The sequence below is a fragment of the Mastacembelus armatus genome, chromosome 6 (assembly GCF_900324485.2).
Source record: "Mastacembelus armatus chromosome 6, fMasArm1.2, whole genome shotgun sequence".
Taxonomy (NCBI): domain Eukaryota; kingdom Metazoa; phylum Chordata; class Actinopteri; order Synbranchiformes; family Mastacembelidae; genus Mastacembelus; species Mastacembelus armatus.
Genome location: NC_046638.1, coordinates 7,081,539 through 7,103,738, shown reverse-complemented (window position 1 = coordinate 7,103,738; position 22,200 = coordinate 7,081,539). Strand labels below are relative to the sequence as shown.

At 39.1% G+C, this 22,200-nt stretch overlaps 1 protein-coding gene across 1 annotated transcript; it reads left to right on the top strand.

Moving 5' to 3' along the window:
• Positions 1-5,075: 5,075 nt before the first annotated feature.
• On the top strand, positions 5,076-22,101 carry LOC113132796 (caldesmon-like). The gene is made up of 18 exons (XM_026311138.1): positions 5,076-5,192; positions 9,242-9,341; positions 11,858-11,983; positions 12,540-12,870; positions 12,961-13,002; positions 13,089-13,373; positions 13,725-13,778; positions 14,032-14,067; positions 14,175-14,242; positions 14,380-14,629; positions 14,720-14,845; positions 16,211-16,254; positions 16,360-16,438; positions 16,722-16,859; positions 16,938-17,069; positions 18,379-18,450; positions 19,431-19,467; positions 20,904-22,101. The coding sequence occupies exons 1-18, from the start codon at positions 5,177-5,179 to the stop codon at positions 20,918-20,920; spliced, it is 1,953 nt and encodes a 650-aa protein (XP_026166923.1). The 5' UTR covers positions 5,076-5,176; the 3' UTR covers positions 20,921-22,101.
• The last annotated feature ends 99 nt before the right edge of the window (positions 22,102-22,200 follow it).

The following is a 22,200-nucleotide window of genomic DNA, read 5'->3' as shown; positions in this document are numbered from 1 at the left end:
TGTGGTTCATTTTACATTGTAGTGATTTTCCACTTATTTTATTTATTTTTCCTCAACTGGTCATTTTGCAAGTTTCTGCCATCATCTTTCTGTCCTTAGTGTTGTTCTCTGTTTCTTTTTAGTCATTTTGTGTAGTTTTTTTTCCTAATTTTGTGGCCTTTTGCAGTTATGTTGCCATTTGTTTGACTTTCCAGTAATAAGGTTAACAGACTCCATGGTTCTCTGGTCTAGGGGCCCCTGGACCTATGCCCAGTAGACCTGTCTAGTAATCCATCCACCCTCTGGGGGCACTGTGCCTTATGGCCCTTGTGTTCCCAAATGAAGATGACAAGAGCTTTTAAAATGTAAATAAATAAATGTAAATCAACCAAAGGATTCAGATCATCCCACATGAGTTCAGTGTAGTCCTGCAGCTTAGTGTTGCAGGCTAGATAGTAGCAACAACAAGAATGATGCCATATTTTAGGGGAGATATTACACCATAAGGCTCAAGAGTAGGCAGAAGTAAAAGGTTATGGTTAAGGTAAGGTCTGGGTCAATGTAGCAGACTTTCAAGAGTGTGATCCATGGACAAAGGAGGCCCAACAATTCAGCCAATCAGAAGCTGGAAGATACCAATTTATTTTGTCTTCCTTCAGGCCACCTTCATCTGGGATGGTATCTTCCAGCTTCTTGTTGATTGAACACACCTGATCCAGGTAATCAACAGTGAGTAGAGCAGAAATAGTTGGAAAACAAGCAGAACAGTGGCCCCTAAATGTTGCCCACTGCTGTTCTATGCTAACGAATACAGCGTACAGAGACTATGTAGCCTACTATGGTGTTCTCATAGGGACTATGTCATTCGCCATTCTCATAACATTTTTACCCTCGGCTCACCCCGTAGATTTTGGAAATCAGGATTAATATATTTATTAAAATTTTTATTTTAAGACAACCAGATGGTGGGTCAACTTTCATTTGTGTTCACAGCTTCAAGGCTTCAGTCTTACTAAGAACAGTGACACCTGGTACACACTGAAGATACAACTCCACAACGTAGCTATTACAGCTACTGGATACTCATTCACTAACATTGGCCTTTAGTTAGTTAGTTTTTGTTTAGTAAAACAGAATATCGAGAACAGGCAGTTTCCTTTTCCGTTTTTATTTAGCACAATGTATTTTACCATTCTATCCCGCTATCATCTCGTTTAAATATTTTCCCGTATTTCTTCCGTATTTTTGATGTAACATCTACTGAACTCACTGAAACGGCACCCGCAAATAAAACTAGTAGAAGAAGAATAGCGCTTGAAGAAGAACAGCAGCATCCCGGGGGAAACAGCGGTCCAGGGGGGGGGGGAGGGGCAGAGGGATGGGGAGTGGTTGTAGTTGGATTTCCCTTATTTTCAAATCCCAGTATTGACATGTATGATCTTTGTGGCAGCAGTGACGTTATGTATCCGGGTAGACCAGCTTTCACGTGTAGCCCACATTCAGGCATGTTTCAGGCTTAGTTAGAACAACATTTTATCATTCATTCAGAAATGCATGAGTTGTGCTTACTGCTTATTCCAGCACTGAAAATAATTAGTAAGTAGAAAACCAAGCAAACAACAGATGCCACTGCAATTTCCACGTACAGTTCAACAGTGTGCATGCAAGCACACACACACATCGACCCTGTGTGAACATCAGTGAGTTGCAGCATGAGCAGGCGGGGCTGTTCATGCTGTGCTTATAAACCTCTTCTTGGTGTCCCTCTGCTGATTCCCAGCTGTAACAGTCACTTTGGTCTGCAGGCCTGGTAAGTTTTCATGATGCTCTTATAATTTATGTGGTTAATACAGATTAAGGTAAATTGTCTTTGTCTTGTTTAGAGGGATTTATATAGAAGAGTAATACATTTGTAGTCAAAGTTTAGCAGATAATTACTGGCACTAATAACTGCTGGTTTTCCTGCCTTCCTTACTTCATTTAATGCCATAACTTGTTAACAGCACTTAGACCTAACCAGCTGGTTTGGTTTAGAAACATCTGCTATAAATTCAGGACTGCAACCTACTTCTTGACAGCAGGCATAAGATGTTAAAAGGTTTAGAGAGGGTGTTGAGGAAGTTGAACTTGACCCTCTCCTCCACAAACCTGCATGTGGACTAGCTTGAGCAGGATCCTGGAAGGACTTTCTTAGAGTAACATCTGGGCAAGATAGAATTAAATGTGTATGAGAACACATGTATTCCAAAGATTAAAATGGTTGGTCAAAGTGATACATTTTATATATTTTTTTGGATCAAGATAGTCAACGGTACGTAATAAAATATTAGTGAGTTTTATTTATTGCAATAAAAGCAAATAAATCACCAGTCCTTTCAATTGAACTTCATCTAATTAGCTACTTAAAGGATTTTTTGCAAAGGTGGAAAATAAAAGACCAGGGTGCAACATAAAAAAAATTAAAGCTCATTTACTTTAGAATATTTCTGCTGAGGAGTCTCAGTTTGATTGTATTGTATCCAAGCTGCACACACGAAATGATATAAAGATGGCAAGACCCACATAGCTCTAACATGGTATGCCAGAAGAATGGCACATTTCTCATTTCCTTATTATTATGTAACTGTAAATTGAAACATATGCATGTAGGTGGTTCTGCCATTATCTGACTGTAGTTTGTATTAATCATACATTGAGCAGACATCTGGCTATGGAAACGCTGTTTGCAGTGGTGGACATGCCAAGGCAGACTGCTATTCCTTAGATGGTATTGAAGATAAAGGCTACAACCACATAGGGTTGGAGTGTGTGAGTTTATGACTATGGGCTCATCTCCTTGGGGACTGGAAGAGTGTTTGGGTTTCCGGAGCATCTTCACCCTCCATTTCAGAATTTTGCATCATAAGAGTGAAAACAGCTGTGCAGCCACAGTAAAATGTTTAATAGTTTGCTCTAAAATGTAAATGTGATTTATAAGACATTTGAGTTTAAACTTTCCAGGAACATTCAGTATGCACAAGTGCATGAGAACACATATCCTTCTGACAAAAATACAGTAAGAAGTGTTTACAAATTTGAGGTGTTTAGTTGTGGGTGGTTTATATTGCCTATTAACAAGCAGCATCCAAACACACTAGAGGCCTTTTTAACCATTGGAATTTAAAAATTAAAAAGAAAGAGTGAATAAAAATAAAACTGATGTAGGGTTTTAAGTTGCTGATGTTTCTTTCTGAACAAAAAATGAGTCTTTGTAATTTAACATAAAGAGAAGTTTCTACTCTAGTCGTATAGGTGGGACACTAAACGGGAGAGGAAATGGTTTTTCACATGAACAAACTGCAGAAGAGACAGAGGTGAGCATTATTGGCAATGACATTGCTGGAGCTAGTCATCAGCAATTAGTCTGCCATCAGGTCTGCTTAGATAAAGGAGAAATAACATACCTTACATCAAAACTTGAAAGATTTCAGAGATTTCATTTGTTTAATTTTCCAGCTGTTCCTGCTACACTGTTTAAAACTTCTATTTTTATAAAATCAATATAAAAATAACAGTCTTAGTAACAATGACAATCAGCCTCAGTCATATTATCTGGCCCCCAGCAGCATTATGGAAAGCTGATTCATAGCAATCACAATGGAAATAAGTTATTCTGGGATTGCCATTTTGTATAGCAACAGGTATTTCCTAGAGTAAACCACGCTCTCTGTCCATGGCCTTGCACCTTGCCAAGCAGGGACACTACAGCTAACACTGCCTGTGTACTTCCTTAAAAGGAGGCTGAGTACACCATCTCAGCTGGGATGTGGAACAAGACTTTGAATCTGGATTTATTTAGCATCTTGACATATTTTTATTCCAGTTTCTTTTATCAAACAAGCTCAACATTGCTTTATCAATTTCCACTTTTTTAAGGTTCAGCTGTCAGTTGTTGGTGGACTCCTTGTGTCCTTTTGCTAATTAAGAGCTGGGTTACAGAGCACTAAGTGGAGAGCTGCGGAGCCTGAGTGTGTGTCCTGTCCAGCCTGTTTGTTTGTGAATGATAAGATGCTCATAAATCTTCACTTGTCTATGGTTAACAGCCATATAACAACCCACACTCCTCTTCAACCATACCAGACATATTTTAATGAGCTGCAGAAAAGGTCACCACAGTATGTTGTGGCTTGTAAATTGTGCGGAATTTGTGTCCCACTCAGGGACTTTTTCATACATGACCATGTTTGGTCATGTGGAGTACGCAGCTGCTTCGTGATCAATTGTAAACGTCTCTCTGGCAAGTGTTTATCTATAAGCGTGTTGAAACACTGTCTTCATTTTTGAATGAGAACCCTGTCTGATTCAAAGTTACCTGAACACCCATACGTGTATTTGTATATTTAGCTGATGCTGTTGTTTGGGGCAAATTACAATGAGAGAAACAAAAATGATTTATTTTAATTCCAACTAACCCGTGCAGTAACTACAACGGATTTACAGCATTAAATGAAACAAGTATCCAAGTAGAGCACCGCTCTCATTGTTTGTGCTACGGGGGAACCACAGCACAGAACCTGGCTGTCATTAGTGAAAGCATTAATCAAACTGTAAAATCTGGACATTAGACATGTTTATGATTCATTTATAGAATCACACTCCTCTTCAACCACACCAGACATATTTTAATGAGCTGCAGAAAAGAAAATGTTTATGATTCATCATAAACACTTTTAACTGCAAAGTTTTAGTGTGAAGAAACTGTATTCACAGAAGTTCAGAGTCATAGTCAACAGCTAATACACTCAAGTCAGTAATTATTAGAGTAAAATACACAGAGTTCAATCACCAAAAGACATAACAGCAAGTTAGGGTAGCTAATCTAGTAACACTACCCTATAAATTAGTGAAAACTGTATTTGTTGTTTTATGGTTTCCTTTTTGTTACACTCAGTAATTGTAGACTACTTGATTGATTACAAGAGAGACGGAACTGACAGTAATATCCAGCTGCCTGCATATCTTTCCCGAACAATTCCTGACTGAAGATGTGTGGTCTACTGTAACTTGCCAAACCAAATGTAAATCAGAACATAATTCTTCCCCCTGCCTTCTTGTGATGTCTGATTAATACACTGGCAGACCTTCTAGACGCCATCAAGCCAGTAATTACAAAGCCAGACGATATACAAATAGCACATGGTGGCCACACAATGTTGAGATGAACAGAAACACAGGCAAGAATCATCCAATTGAAATTATGGGGCTTTTAGTGCAAGGCTTTTAACATTTGTATTGCATAGCAAGCACTAAAGTCTTAAAGGACTAATTTTAACCTTTAGTGAACCACTTGAGAAATTATGATGTTAAATGCTAGTTTGCATCACAAAACCTGGATGGTTTTAGTGGATGTACTTAAATCTGTTCAGAATTTGGGGAGCCTTTTTTCTACTGTGGTTCATGTAGCTGTTTGACAAACAGCCCTGTAACAAAACCAGCAACCATTTAAGTGTCCATTAAAGAAATCCTTCAGTATTTGTCTAAATAAAATTACTTTAGCTGGGATGTAATGCAAGTTATATATTTTTAAACACTTTAAAACTTTTTTTAGGACTTTGAATGAACCACACCAGTCAACTACATGTAGTTAGTAAACCTGCCATATTTTAATTTGCATTGCATAAAAAAAGTCAGAATGGTTTCCTCCTTGCTGCTGTTTTCCTCATGTGAGCTTTCAATTGTTGCAACATGCATATTGAGCAGTGACTGAAGAGTGTTACAGGTGGCAGCCAGTCGAGCCAGCCAGTTGCCAGTTGTATGAGTGCAGACTGAACCTGGTGAGAGAAAGAGGTGCTGCACTAGCTTTTGGTCCCATCAAAGTCAGAGCAGGCCACAAAAAGGAGAGCTCACCCAGATGAAACAAATCACTTGCACATGTGTGAATTAGAAACTGTCCAGGGCACCTGTTATGTGAGAATGATTTGTGGATTTTTTCCCAATTTATGACAAGACTGTAAAAACGTGAAGCCTACAACTGCCCATGTAAAAAAACACAAGTCTGAGTTTATATGTAAGGAGCTTTGAGGGGCTATTTTATTGTCATGGGTAAGTACAGGCAGACATTTCTGTGAACAATGCTTCCTTCTAAAGGCACACTTTGTTTTTGCATTATTTCAGACCATAAACCATAGAAATCAGCTGCCTGATGACTGATGGTGCAGCTGTTAGGGGGAGCTCTCAAGTGAGGTACCTGTATTCAGTGTGTACGTGTTTGTGTGTGAAATTACATTTGTGTGAAAAGAAGGAGGCAGAATGACAATCAGCTACTTGCTACCAGAGTGGAGAGAATTTTTAGAAATTCAGAACTGAGGCAGCCCCACTGGACTCAGGCCAAATCAGACAGGGGAGGATCATGGCTCTGACATGTCCGTGAGCTGTGAGTCTGCAGGTCAGCCAGTTTTTGTCTGCTGTTCCACAGAGCCTATAATCCTCAAGGTCCTGGTGCTGAAACACAGATTAGCCTCTGTCTGTGATAGATATTTGTCTTTTGTGTGATTATAAGAGAAATGATGTCAGTGAAGATGTGAAATTTTTCACCTTCATATATTTAAGCTGGAATGGGCTTGGTGCCACAGACAGTGTTGGAAAGTTAGATAAGTATTGAAAAATGGACTATAAACCCTATTGTTTCTTTTTTTGTCATGTGATGTATTGATGAGATAAATACAGACTACTGGACGCTTTAACTCTTTATGTACAGTGGTGTGTTTTCATATTTGGACAAAATACCATGAAATCTATTGCATTTAGTGATTTTTTTTTTAAATCATTCCATTTCCATAACTTTAGTCCATTCATGCAGATTTAAAAAACAATCTCATTCCCACAGCTTTTGGCAATTTACTCCTGTACTATACACATTATGTTATGTTCTACATTAGTGACAAATGTTTTGTCCACAATGATGTGATGTTAAGGGTTGCAATAAATCACTGTGTTTCTGGGAAGTAAAGTGTAAAAAAGTGTCATCCTTATCCAGAAAAGCTCTAAACTGTCCTGTACACATGTAATTGGTGTTTTAGGGGCCTCTTTTGGCCCATTGTGTTTATAGGCCTTTATGTCTGTATATGGTATTTGCCATTATAGGCTTATTTACTATTATGACCCACTGCTCGCTGTTGGTGGGCTTCAGATCTGAAGATACAGATCCTGACATAAAAGGATGGTACTGAAGTGGCTTTTTTTAGTATAACCTTATAAGACTAATGATGTAGCTGCTAAACTGCTTTTGACCTGGTTGAGATATAAATATATTGCAGGTGCATCACATCAATGTAAGGGGTGAAAGCACACACAATGGTGCAAGATATAAACAGGATGAAGTGTTATGTTGACTTGGCTCTGTGAGTGGCCATTATTTCATTCAGCACTCCTTGGCTTGTTGTTACAGCAGAAGATTCATGGTTTGCCCATGACTATATCATTGCCTTTCAGCATGTTGTCCATGCTGTCATGTATGTCATACTGTTACATAGAATCCACTGATATACTCACCCAAACTTCACTCATTTGGGCTCATCGGACTTACGTAAGAAATTATACATACTTTTGATTTATTCATTAGATTTATTGAGGCTAAATATGAGGAAGTTTTTGCTGGTTTAATTTTCCTTCCTCCTCTGAGTGGGAAAGAGCTTTTAACCTTTCTCAAATCACGTAATATGTACTTTTACACTGCAGTGCCCCGTGGCTCGCTGTACTGGCAGATTTTCTTGCAGACTTGGTTTATGGCAGCTGCTTACAGTGTAGCTGATATGGTTTTCAATGGTTTTATGTAAGAAAAGAAGTTTAGTGGATAAAGAGTTTTTATTGGCAGTGGTTTGGAAATGGCTCTCAAGTCTAAAGGTGTTAACAACGTACTTTCTCAAACAGAAATATTGGAGTTCAGTCTATGCACCACACTTTTCAAAGATATGATCTATTAACATTTATTATTATACACCAAATTTATTGCTTTCTATAGCCAGGAAGTGTTTTGCAGTTTGTGACTTGGCACAGGATGTCGTGGTCTTACTGTATTATGTACTCAACTTTGAGAAATTACCCCTACCAGAGCAAGCCAAAATACTTATTTATTGCTTCTTTAGTGCAGGCTTTGTATAGTAGATTGATTGCTTTAGACACACACTGGATTGTAGACTATATACTTTGGCAGCCTTATACTAGAATTATCAATTTATTTATAACGAACAAAGAATCTGTAATGACTTTTAAATGCACGTACGTTTGATACCATGTGGTTGACTTGCACTAGAGCAGAGGGAGTCCACTGATTATTATGATTAATGAGGGGTATATTGTTTAGAAATAAAATGTCTGTACCATCCATATAAAGCTGTCTTGCGGCTTGGGGTGCTGAGTTGATCTAGTGACTCCATCTGTATTCAGTAAATAAGATTACGTGAGCAGTTCATCCAAACTGTTTTTTTTTTTTTTTTTTTACTGAATTTAAGATATTATTCAAGAAAACTGGGTGAGTCCAGTGGGTTCACATACTGTCTTTCCCTTGTAAATGATTACAGGTCAAGGAAGAATAAATCGCAGTGAGTGGAATTGTGGAGGTGTGGATACAATTTGAATAATGAAAACCTAATCAAATTTAAAAACACATGCTGTACACTCGACAAGAGGTAAGCAAGAAGGATAAGACAAAAGAAATAATTAGAGAGTCTTAAGTCAGAGGTCAGGAAGGGGAAAGTGACAGAGGGAGAGAGCAGGAGTCAGGTTGATGAGGAGGAGGGAGGTTGAGAGGAAAAGAGAGGGGAGCAGAGAGGCAGGCTTTGCCTTTTCTGGTAGTTAAAGTTGCTGAAAGAACAAGCAGGAATTCTTTGTGCTGCAGAAGAGCTGAGATATAAACCAGACTGCAGACGTTGATATATGAAAAAAAGGGAGACTCTGTTGTCCATGGACTAAACTTCAGATACTGCTAAGGTATTGTAAACCAACAGCCACTGTAGTTTTTTTTTTGTTTTTTTCACAACTTATTACCCATGAAGCTGTCTTGGGTGGTCTGCTACACTTTGATGTGTTTCAACTGAATCCAACAAATTTATTTGTGGGTGCTATTTATTGAATTTAGCATGTTTCTCAGTCACAATCATAGTTTGCACTAAGGTGTGTGGAATAACAATCATACATTAAGATTTTTGCAAGAATGAAATGTACAATGGATGGATAGATGACTCAATGGTGATTGATTTTGACATGATCTGATTGTGTCTTTCAGTGAGAAAGAAGAAACTTCTAAACATCATGGATGATGACTTTGACCGCCGCATGGAGCTGAGGAGGCAGAGGAGGGAGCAGATGCGCCTTGAGGCTGAAAAGTAAGTAAACCCTTGCATGCAAGAGAGCACATACACATGAGCACACCATCATGGACATGCACACATTAGTGAATTTTCAATTCAAGGGTGAATGCCTAGTCAAATTTTCACAAACACTATAAAAGGACAGGGGACATCTGACATATCATCTTCAATTAATGCCTCAACTTTGACTGACTCATCGTTCACAAAATAAACCTGACATACTTTAAGGATCAATAGAGCATAGTGGATAATCAGGGGCCAACATTTGTGCAGCTGTCCCATATATACTATGTAGTGCACTATAATATATTGACAAGCTATAAAACTGTGAAATGAGGTTCTCAAGACCTTTAAAATGCTAAAGATGTTTCTCTGATATTTTTTTCTTGCTCTTCTAATGATCCACTAACAAGACAAAGTCCTACTGACAGATGTTCAGTGATTAAAGTCTACTGTGTTTATGTGTGTATATACTCTTTCATGAGGGAGCAGAGAGTGGCTTTGTGACTTCACGTAAAACTGTGGCGCAGATCAGGCAGGATGTAAATGGATGCAAGGAGGCAGTCAGCTCTCCCTCCCTCCTTCTCTCTCTACAGCACTGTTATGAAGTCTTTACTCACATGCACTCTTAGAGTGAAATGCAGGGATATAAACTCATAGGGAGCAGGAAAAATTAATTTACTTATTTAATTTCACCATAAAATGAAAAGGCCTGGTAATGATGGAGTTTATAAGTTTTCCCACTGTGAAAAATATGTAATCAAAAAGTCAAAGCCAGCAATGAATCCACCCTACCCAGCATTTTCTTTTGTAGCCAAAGGCTAATATATCAAATTGTGCCATAGAGTGCTGCTGTTTTCTGAAAGCTACTAAGACACATTAATGAGTGTGGCACTGGGTGAAATCTTCCAGGAAAATATTCAGCTGTCACACAAATAAAACATGGAATAACTAGAGGTTATGTGACCTTTTATGATTTTCATGCTTGGCACTGAGACCAAGAGACACTGGTCAGAAAAAATAAAATCAGTAAAAGAATGTCATCACTTTTATCCATGAAAGAATGACATTGAAATTTGGCTTTTGCCAGATTGTCAAAATGTTCATTCAATCAATCACAGCTAACCACAACACCACATCATTTTCTTCCAGTTCAGAAGTTGTTGTAGTCATCTCAGATGCCCCATTAGAGCCTGAGTGAAAAAAAAAGAAGAAGACGCGTTCCAAGCAATTTTCTCACAGTCGTGTAGCCAGTTCTGCCAAGCTGTGCCAACCCAACCTGCCTTGCCTTTACTGCCTCTCCGGCCTCTCAGCTCCTCTCTGAAGCCTGAAGAAATATTTGGGCTGCACAGTATAGCCTTCTTTGAATGCCCCATTCTCCCTCCATTTATTTTGATTCTCATCCCTTAACCTGCTACTCAGGAAATGTAACTGTAACATTTTGATGCACTCTCAGTGCAGACCTCTAGTTTGGGGTGGAGTAATATCTAATTGAATTACTTCCTCAGTGATTTCTCTCGGCAACCCATGACATGTGGTGGAACCGTTGCCGGAGGATTTGTTGGATTTCCTCCTCATTTGGGTCTTTGTTTCTGACTTAAAGACAGGAAGGATTCCTGTGGTTCCCATCCTCCTCTTGCAACATCTGTAAATCATTGTGCAGTAGATTCAGGAAGAGAAAAGGGAAATAATGGTGTTCTATCAATGGGCAATTTCAAGGTCTTTCACTGCCTCATAAAGCCTGATAAGGTACAGCCTGGAAAGGTACAGCCTGGCATGCTCAAAAGTCTCACAGTAGATGTGATCACAGATGGATGAAGGTAAGTGGCAGGATGTGCAAAAGATGTTAAGACTGAGGGGAAGGTAGGAGGGCAAAGATTTGGGGATTTTCTCTCATTTCTAATTCAGTACACTGTATTGTTTCTACTTAAGAAAGATTTCTTATCTTCTCATCCTCTTTTTCTTATCGCCACAACCTTTGTCTCGGATTCAACATGTTTGTCCCAAGGGGGTCAATTTTTGGAGGACTCTCAGCTGCTTCAAAGTGACATTTGGTTCTCAGACATATGCATAGTGTGTGTTTTTTATTATTCCTTAGTCTGTTTTCCCTCTGTTGTGGCATCTCCAATCTCCATCATATCTTTTGACGTCAGCTTGAGAGGAATGGCTTTCATCAATGGTTTGCAACCCTGGGGGTCAGGATTTCTCAAAAAGCAAAAACACTGACACGTCACCAGAAAACTTGTTACACAAAGCAATGTATGCTTTTCTGTATTTGTCTGTGAAATACTTGGCCTATACAGACAAGTATACAGTAAAAGTAACAATAGTACCACTAAGTACAATACACAGTAGAGTTGAAGTACAAAATTAAACTTAGATATGAAATATTTCCGTACACCTAAAGTATACTTTTAGAAACCACAAAGTGGGCCAGCTTAGTCCCAAGAAGTCTTGATTACTATTAATATAGAAAATGATCATCCTTATCCCTTAACTGACGCATTAATGTACACCGTACTATGTTTCAGAACAGGTTATGTCAACGATGATGATGAGGAGGAAGCTCGGGAGCGAAGGAGACGTGCACGGGAAGAAAGAAAGAAGATTAGGGAATTAGAGGAGTCTGATACTACTAATGTGATCGACACTAACAGGTATAGTGTAGATGAAGCCTGTGGGAAATAGGATAAGGGACAAAACGTGTATCATTAATGGTACACAAAATAAATACATAAAAGCAAAATGCAAAGAGGACCTCTCACCTGTGAGTTTGTTTTTTCTGTCATCAGCATAGAGTTGAGCCGTGTCATTTGATGGACAGGTGCTGAAACGTTGGAATAATTTATTTCTCACTGATCGAGTATGTGTTGAAGCAGCAGGTACATACTGTATGATGCTAAGCTAAATGTGCGCAACTGAGTGAGAAACCTTAGAAAAACTCTCCACAACAGTTCAAGAACCAGTTTTTAAACTCCTGGTATTGATAATCACATCCAGCCTTAACATTTTGAACTGAGTCCAGTGACTGTGTGGTTCTTTTACTGATATTTTCTCTGGTTAGCCACAGCAGAGCACTTCTGACATGTGGGTTAAGCACTCTTGATTACAGAAGAAATTTGACTTTAAAGGGCATTTAGAGATTCAGCTTTAATTAGACTTAAATTTCAGGCTTTACTGAATTACAAACAAATCAATTTCACATTATTTCAGTGTGACAGAGACCGAGTCCTCCTTCACCACCACTGCCGGTGGTGCAGATGATGACCAGGCTCTGCTGGAGCGCCTGGCCAGGAGGGAGGAGCGCAGGCAGCAGCGGATGAAGGAGGCCATGGAGAGACAGAAAGAATACGACCCCACCAGTAGCACCACCAATGACACACATAGCACACTGATAGATCAATCCTCCATCAGCAGCAGCAGACCACAACATTCAGAGGAAGAAGAGACGAAGACGGAAGAGAAACCTGCCCAGGAAGAGGTGGAAGAGACTGGTATAAACTCCTGGATGAAAGAGGAAGAAGACAAGAAGGAGGAAGATAAGGTAAAGTTGAGTGTCTAGATTTTCTGAAACAGAACTTGTATTGAAGGAGACAAAATATGTTTTATCCTGATTTTTTTTTACTTGTGACAGGAAACTGTTGTGGAATCAAGAATACCAGTCACAAGAAATGAGGTATGGATTTATTTTAGCATCTGACTAACTTTATTATGTTGACATACTTACAGAACATGATAGAAAATAAGCTTCTTGTTTTCTAGGAGGAAAATGAGGCCACAACCACAGAAGCAGAGGTAGATCTGGGAAAGAAAGATGCTGATGAGGAAGCTGCTCCTGATGTTGATGAGGAGGAAGAAGAAAGGAAGAGAAAGGAAGAGGAAGAAGAAAGACACAAAAAAGCAATGGAAGAAAAGCATAGGATAGAAGAGGAGGAGAGGCAAAAAAGGGAAATGGAAGACAAGCTAAAGAGGGAGGAAGAAGAAAGGCTGGAGGAGGAAAGGAGGAAGGAAGAAGAGGAACAACAACAAAAGGAAGCAGAAGAGAGGGTGAGAAGGGAAGAAGAAGAAAAAGAAAGACAGAAAAAGGAAATGAAGGAAAAAATGAGAATTGAAGAGGAGGAAAAACGGAAAAAGGAAATGGAGGAGCGGCTGAAAAAAGAGGAGGAGGAAAAACGAAAAAAGGAGTTGGAGGAAAAGAAGAAGAAAGAAGAGGAAGAAAAACGCAAAAAAGAAATGGAAGATAAGAAGAAAAAGGAGGAGGAAGAGAAGCAAAAAAAGAGAGAGCTTGAAGAGAAGAAGAAACAAGAGGAGGAGAGACGGAAAAGGGAGATGGAGGAAAAAAAGAAAGAAGAGGAGGAAAAGAGGAGAAAGGAGGCTGAAGAGAAGAAGAAAAAAGAGGAAGAGGATAAACGCAAAAAGAGAGAGTTGGAAGAAAAAAAGAAGAAAGAGGAGGTATTTAAGTGATTTGTGGGTCTCTGTAATAAAGTTGCTCTGTATAAATATTCCCATTTGTAAAGAGACATTTCAATGTGGTCCCACAGTTAATCAACATTAAATTACCCTGGGGGACCACATTTGCTTCTTCCAGACTTTGTTCTCGCTTTGCAGATATTTGCTGTACGATACAGTGACATAATGTTTCTCCACTGATCCTGTTGTTGTCATTGTTAATGAACATTAATCTTTTTCTGTTTCCTGTGTGAAGGAGGAGAAGCCGAAGAGATTTGGTTTTAAGGAAAAGGTACAACGAAGTAGTCATTTAAAAGCACCAAATTCAGTCTTGTTTAATATGGAAGATATGAAAAGCAACAGTGTTTTGATGTTTGACTTTTCCCCATTTTCTGCAAGAATGAACCAGCCAAACAGAACGGCGCTTTCATTGAGAATAAACTTAAGAAAACAGAGAAGACATCAAGGTAAATCTCATATATATATATATATGTATATGGATATGTGAAAAATATTCATGATGAAGTTGTAGGATGTTTTTTTAAGGAATTTGAGTTTGTACTGTACATGTATTGTTCATTAAAGAACTGTATTTTGTTGAGAGCAGAGACAATGCTCCCTCCACTAAGGCAGAAGACTTGGAGCGACAGGAGGCTGAGCGCAAGCTGCAGGAGCTGAAGCGCCGACGAAACAACACAGAAAGTGAGGAGTTTGAGAAGATGAAGCAGAAGCAGCAGGACGCCGAGGCTGAGCTGGAGGAGCTGAAGAGGAAGAGAGAGGACAGGAGGAAGATCCTGGAGGAAGAGGAGAGACAGAAGAAACAGGAGCTGGAGGAAAAGAAAGCCAAAGAACAGGTGAAGAGGGACTCCACGTTCAGGAATAACTATACCAAATAAATATTCTGCTTTGGGAAATCTGTTTTCATATAGTGGTTCTCATAACAGGAGGAGAGGAAGAGGATGAGGGAGGAGATAGAGAAGAGGAGGGCAGAAGCTGCAGAGAAGAAGAAACAGAAGGAGGAAGAGTCTACAAAACTTGCCTTTACTGTCAGTCCCAAAGGCTCCTCAAAGGTGAGTTTTGAAGCAGAGGTTCAGGCGTCTCGAAGCTGTTTTAGAGGATTCCCAGCACAACAAACAAATTCAATAAGTCAATTTCCCTATTGTTCAAGGTAACACGTTTTCAGTTCAGTTACCGTTACCTCTATGCAGACAATTTTCATTTAAACTGCACACATTGTGCCATATCTGTGCCATATCTGTGCCATGTCTGTGCCACTTACCTGTTAATTATCCAGAGTAGTAGGATTATTTGTCCTGAAAGGAGAAGTCCCTGTAAACACTGTCAATACTGTTGCACAAAAAAGTTAATTTCACCTCTTTTATCTTGTGGTGGAGACAGACGTCTGAGACAAATATTGGAAAAGGTATATTGGGAAAGGTAGACAAATATAACCAAGGTGTCTGTAGCTCTGTAGTTGGAGCAGGAGGCTGAAAAGGTAAGTGAACTTGCTTTAAAACCCTTTAAAATGACCCCAAATCTAACGGTTTATAAGCTAGAAAAATACTGTTATTGTACAAATGTGCAGTATTTATTTTCAGTCTAAGAACTGGATGGAAATGCTGATACCACTCTGTTTGTTTTAAAAATATGAAGCTAACTAAATTAAGCTTCTGGCTGTAGTTTCATAGTCTGTAAAAACATCAGAGTGATCTTCTCATCTAACTCTCAGCTGAAAGTGAACACGTGTTTTTGCCAAATGTGACACTATTCCTTTGCTCCCAGCTTCTGACCTGATAGAATTGCACAGGTTGTCATTTCCTCCCATACAGCAGCAGCTCTCTGATCCCCCGAAATGCAAATGCATTTGTTTCCCTTTATGGTCAACATGTGTCATTGGCAAATGTGATTGTTGGTTTTGCTGTTCCCTTTTTAACTACTGTTTTTAATTTTTTGATAGCAATAATATAGCGTTAGTTGACAAAGACAAAAAGAAAAACAAGTGGTCTGATGTCTGAGCTGTACTCAAATATGGCTGTAGTTGAACAAGACCATGACTGGGTAAAGTTCTCGCTGGAGTATTTTTGGAAGAATGCTGAGAATTGTGTGTGTGTGTGTGTGTGTGTGTGTGTGTTTTCATCTCTGTGTGCTTACATGGAAATTATAATTCGTTTTCAACAGCCTTTCTCAGTCCTGAGCCCAAACCGGGCTATGAGTGTGTTTGTGCTGTATGTGTGTATGTCCTGGCTCCCTGACAGCCACATTCTCCAGTTCAATCATTCAGGCACCAACCAATACATTGTTAAAGTGGAGAGAGACCTGCACAGGTTGTGCCAGAGACCAGTGCAAAGCCAGGACAGCTTGACCCTATCTGATTGTGCATGTGCGATGTGCCAGTGACAGACTCGTTTGTAATTTTAATGTGTTGCTTTTTCCAGATTGGTGAAAAGGCTGAATTCTTGAGCAAATCAGCCCAAAAAAGGTTAGACACAAGAAGTCTTTTACAGTAAACTGCAAATAATTAACCCAGACACACTTATATCGGTGTGAGCTTTACTAATGTCCCATGTGCTGTTCAACCTCACAGCACTGCAGCCAGAGTGTCACACACTCCTATTGTCTCCAAGATAGGCAACAGGTTGGAGCAGTACACGTCTGCCCTCCAGGTGAGATTCAGAGATGGTAAAAGTAGGTTATCATGTGTTTTCATGTAAAATCTTTACATTAATAATAATTACAGCTGAATAATAATTAAAGCAGTAAAATATATAACATTGCTCTTTGAGATGTGGTGGAATTAACATATGAAGCTGCATGACCTTGGAAATATTCAAGTGTAGTTCTAGAGTAAATGTATTTTAGTTACTTTCCTATCGCTGTTCGTAGCTCAATGTAGAGCTTGTTTTTGGCCTGTATTAAAGTAGTTAAATCCATCCTCTGTCTCTACAGGGAAACAAAGAAGTCAAATCCCCCAAGTCTCCAGTGGCAGATATTCCCACAGGAGGCACACGCAGCATCAAGAGCATGTGGGAGAAAGGCAACGTTGGCGGCTCCTCTGAGAGTCCAGCCCCTGCCAACAAGGAGAAGGTTTGAGAGGAATAACACAAGAAGGGCTGACATGTATATTGATATCTGACTGAATATTTGAGATGTCTCTTTTTCCAGGATGTGGCTGGTATCAAAGGAGGCGTGGCCGGACGTGTCAACAGCTGGATGGCAAAGCCTGCAGAGGCAGAGAAGACGACACCAGCACCTGAACCGGCAGCAGCAGCATCACCAGCCGCAGCAAAGCCAGCAGTAAGACCTGATAAATCCTGGTCTTGATCACACGCACACACACTGTAAATTAGACACCAGTGTTACTTCAATAGAGTAATCCTTTGATATCCTGTACATGCTAATGAGGTCATTTGCACGTTAACATGCCAGTCTTTTGTTGGCTGCAGACTTTATATCTGAGCTGTGCAAGTGGACAGTGATCCTGTCTGGAGTCTAGTGACACCACATGGACAGTTTAGTTAACAGCATCTGCCAGCAAAGCATAGTATTATCTAATATTTATACATTTATGTATAAATATATATAGTATAAATACTATGATAATATTATGCTAAGTGTGGAATCATTGTATAAAAGGATCCCGCTGTTGCTGACAACTTCTCTACCACAACGTGCTGAGCACCAGTTTTTTTTCCTTCTTGTACAGGCATTTAGACACAACTCTATATATCAGTCACTATGACAACAGTAGCCAGTTCAGGATAATACTACACTCCATGTACCAGAGCAAGAATAGATCTCATTGTTTTTGTTTTTCGGAATTGAATTAATTATTTTCAGAAAACTATAAGCTTTAGTTTCACTCTCCTTCAGACAAGGGTTAAAGGTCACGTCCCTTCACATTTGTTACCTACAGAGACACTATCATCCTATCTCAAACAAGCAGCAGGTATGCAGATTCTGAATTTTAAAACTGGTTTATTTATTACTGTATATTAAATACAGTAGGTGACATGTGGACACTGTGTCCTTTTCTTAAAGTGGGACACCAGCTGCTAATCCAACCAGGACTTCTGGAGACATTACACTATGTGGCACGGCTGGATGATGTGTGACATGGTTCTTACATGAATTTTATGAGCTAGATATCTTTAGTGTCAAACGTCTTGGCCACAGGAGCTGCCACAAGCTCGCCTTTACTTTTGCTGCAACACTTCCCCCTCATCGGATGACACCGTGCAGCAGTGTAGTGCACATTTGTAGTCTTTGTGTGTTTACTACAGTGTTTAATTCTCTTCTGCCTTCCTTTCCCCTTTGCTAACTCACTCCATTTTCAGTTCTCCTCACTCAAACTTTTCCTGCTGTTGTATGTCTACTCTTCAAACTATTAAAGGTACCACTTTGCATATGTTTCACCATAACTGCAACTAAAAATCACAAGCCTCATAAATATGTATGGAAATCAAGTGCATAAGACAAGTGGTGGAAAGTAGCTAAGAACACTGAATTATTTATTATTATTTATGTACTTGCATTGTACATAAGTGCTTTTTTTTTACTCAAGTAAAAAATCTAATTATTTCATGTTTTGTCTTATTTGTGACAGGATGTGAAACCAGGAGATGCTGGTACCAAGCGTGGCATGTGGGAAACTAAGAAGAGCTCTCCACCTGCCAAGGTACAGGTTACATGCACACTTCTTGTACTGTATGAAGGAGGGGCGATGTTAGCATTTTATGTATGATCCTGTTTTTGTTTTTTTTTTTGTTTTTTGCTTCATTCAGTCTACCTAATAGATGGGTGAAAAAAGGTAATTTGTAGATCTGTGCAAACAACACTCAGTGCACCTTCCACCTGGCATGATGTGAATGATTTTTGATGTTTAACACTGCTTTTTCATGTTTTTTCAACACATATTGGATTTGGGCTTTTTGTCTCTCAGTTCAGTCAATTCAAAAGGTAAATATGCTGCTATCAGAGTCATTATACGTGATGTAAAACTAAATCATGGGGACTATGATTAGAAGGGATTGTGAATGGTCTCCATGTGTCAGCCCTGTGATAGACTGGGAACAATTTAATGTGCCATGATAAGACGTAAGTAGTATTCATCGGCTGTGATGTGGTTGTTCATGTGGAAACACGGATTACTTCCAAATGTAAACGTCATATATGTGTTGTTGCGGGGTGTTTTGGCCGCACTGCACAGCTTTTTCATGCCAAGACAGCAGCTGCTTTGTAGTGCGGACATTGTGGTTGTGTGCATGTGGTTATGTTCAAATGCTTCTATGTATTTTTTTTAACCAGGCATAGTTATACATCTGATATCTGTGGGATGATTGCAGATGCATTCATCTTTTTATGTATGAATATATTTTCCTACGATCTTAGGATCATTATACAGTAAATTATTATTCCAAGTGCCATGTGTATGTATATCCAGAGATGAGTTTTTCATTTGATTTAATTTATTGGAAATGCCATCGGGCATATTTATTGATTCTATTCTTCCAGACATCTGAACTCAAAATTAGTCACGGGATAAGATAAGGAATTATGTCAACACAGCCAGCTGATTTTATTTGGCAAGAGTAAGAATAAGTTTCCTTTCCTCTTTCCATTATGTCTTCCTCTGTTCCTTCAATCTTGCATTTACAGGTGGCATTTGGAGGCAAGAGCAAGTTTGTCACAAATGGTAAGTTTCTGAAGTGGCTGTAAATAACACATTTACTAAAGTCCTGGAGTTAATCCGGGTGCTGAGGTGACTTTGCTTTGTCTGAGTGTTTCAGAGCTGATGATCTAATTAGAAATAATGTATTTTATAGGGTTTCAAAGGTTAAACTTTATTACAGTGGTGTAATAGTTAAATTACTTGCCCTTTTGCCTTTTTTTATCTCACTATAAATAAATTGCTTAAATGCAAATGCTAAATGACTAAAATCATTTTTGCAAGGTGGCCCCTGGCCACAGCTTATTCTCCTACTCCCCTCCCCCAATTCTGGGGATAATTTACATTATTGTTTTTACTTTAAGTAGATAGTAACTAAAGTGACCTTCTGAATGTATGTTTACATATTACATGGTCAATCAGGGTTTATCTTGAGCTGTCCTGTGGGAAGCAGAGTCTAGTATAGTCGTGTCTGTTGTTTAAGCCAGTGTCTGAAGGCTGTGATTTATAGCCCCCTGTGGACTCATAACCAAATCAACCCACTAGCCTTCCTTTATGCCAGAGTAGCTGTTCACTGTAAATCATATCTGCTGTTTGGAATTTCTGGACATGGGCTCAGCTCTATGCATGCTATATTTAAAAAAAAAAAAAAAAAAAAAATCTTTCACAATGACCTTGTTTCCCTCTATAAAGAGCCTTCCAGACCCTTGAGATGGCTGTCGTGTCTTTGTGGTGCACTGTTCACCCAATGGCACCTGGGCTGCTCAGTGTTGCTGAGCTGTTTGACATACCAGAGTGCAGCTGCTTGATTTTCACATTACATCTGACCGATTGGAAGGATTACTAACCATTTCAGCAGCAAATTGGGCTTGACCACAGGGCTTATTCGCTCAGTGCTAATGATAAAGACATAACATGCATCCTCACAGCCTGGAAGAACAGTTTAAACAAGCACTATTTATGAAAAAATACATACAACATTAATGAACATTGGCTCAGGAAAGTTTTCTTTCTTCTCGTTCTTCAAACATCCCATTTCTTCTGACATCAAGCACCCAGTGCTTGAGCAACATTGTGAACAATACGGGTGGAAAAGTATTTGTCGAGTATCAGCTTAAACCCCTAAATAGTGATCCTCCCTGCTTCTTCATCAGAAATAGACCACTGAGGAATGAAGTTAAAGGGCAAATGACAAAGTTACAGCTTTCAGTCACACAGAAGTGCCCTGGCTTTGACTGCAGGCTATGTGTCAGCAACAGGAGCTCTGTCTTATCTACAGTCACACAAACACATGTTCATACATTACATACACAGAGTAGTGTGAATGTGAAAGCTTTCGATGTCCAGCCCTGAGACTTGCCTTGTTTAACGCCTGATACATTTTAATAAGCTATGGAGTTTTAAATGTAACAGTGAGAAATACATTAGCTAATAGATCTTTAATGTCTGTCTCTTTCTGTTAGCAGGTGTAAGACCTTAACCGTCTAAAAAAGCCCTACCTGACCAAGCACAAAGCTATGCTACTGTATGTGCATCCATTTCCATTTGGCGTACCGGCATTTAGCATAAGGTTCACTCCAAGAACGAAGACGAGACAAACGTCGAGGATGAGTGACATTAAAGGATCCCAGCATCAAAGTCTTCCCCCATCTATATTTGAGTATATTTTTCACTGTCTGCATATGGAAGTACAAAAATATTTACCCTTTCATCAGACTTAACTTTATCATGAAGAAATTTAGTTAAGGCATCATGCCTGATTTTTTTAGGCCCAAAATACCACATGTTAAATGCTTAGTAGTTGTGGTTTGTGTAGTACCCCATGTTAGGCCATAAGAGCTTTAGCAGATTTTAGCTGGCTGTCAGGATGCATCAGCGTTATTTTGCTTTCAAGCCACATTAACATGTCCACTCTTCATGTGAAGTATTGGGCTGCGATGTTATTGCCATATAGCTTATACCTAATAATAAGCATTTGTGCTTTATTGTCATACACACTCACTGCCTTTAGGGATGATAAGGATGAGTTTTGACTCCATAAAAATATACTGATACTTAGTTGGCTATTGGGTGAGTGACCTGTACATAATTAATTAGCAAAATAAAACCACTGGTTCACTTGTTTCAAAACCCCTACAAAGGGTTGTTTATTACAACATCATAGTCAACAGTCTTTAGACTAGTAAATACCAGTGGGACAGGCCACCCAGGAATGCAACCAGAACAACAGTGTGCAAGCAGTTCAGTGTTTTGGTCAATAACATCTCAGTTTATTACCTTTTTGACTTGTTGGAGCTAAAAATCACATTATTACATAAAATAGTCTAAGACAAAGTAAACCCACTGTGACCAAATGCAGTTTAACAAACAGCAGTGTTGCTTATCTTGTCATCAGTTTACATCCCAATATCTTCGCAGTTGCGTTTACACTGCTGCAACTATAAAGACTTCAAAGACAATTGCAATATACACTGTTTTAACAAAGACTGTAATTAATATTAAATGTATGCTGGTGTCTGCACATGAGTTGTATCCTGCCAGTTTGTATTGTCGCTCTTTCAGTGTTGTTGTGGTAGATTGCATTGTTTGGCTGTTTAAAACTATTGTTTGTAGTCGCTTCAGCAATAAAAAATGCAATAAAAAAAGGTTAAAAAAAAAAAAGGTTGTACTAGAGTTGTGCTGCTTTACTTTTACCCAGTGAAAGGAAATGTTGTGTTGTGTCATTCCTAAGCAGAGGTGAAATTATGTAGTGTTGAAACC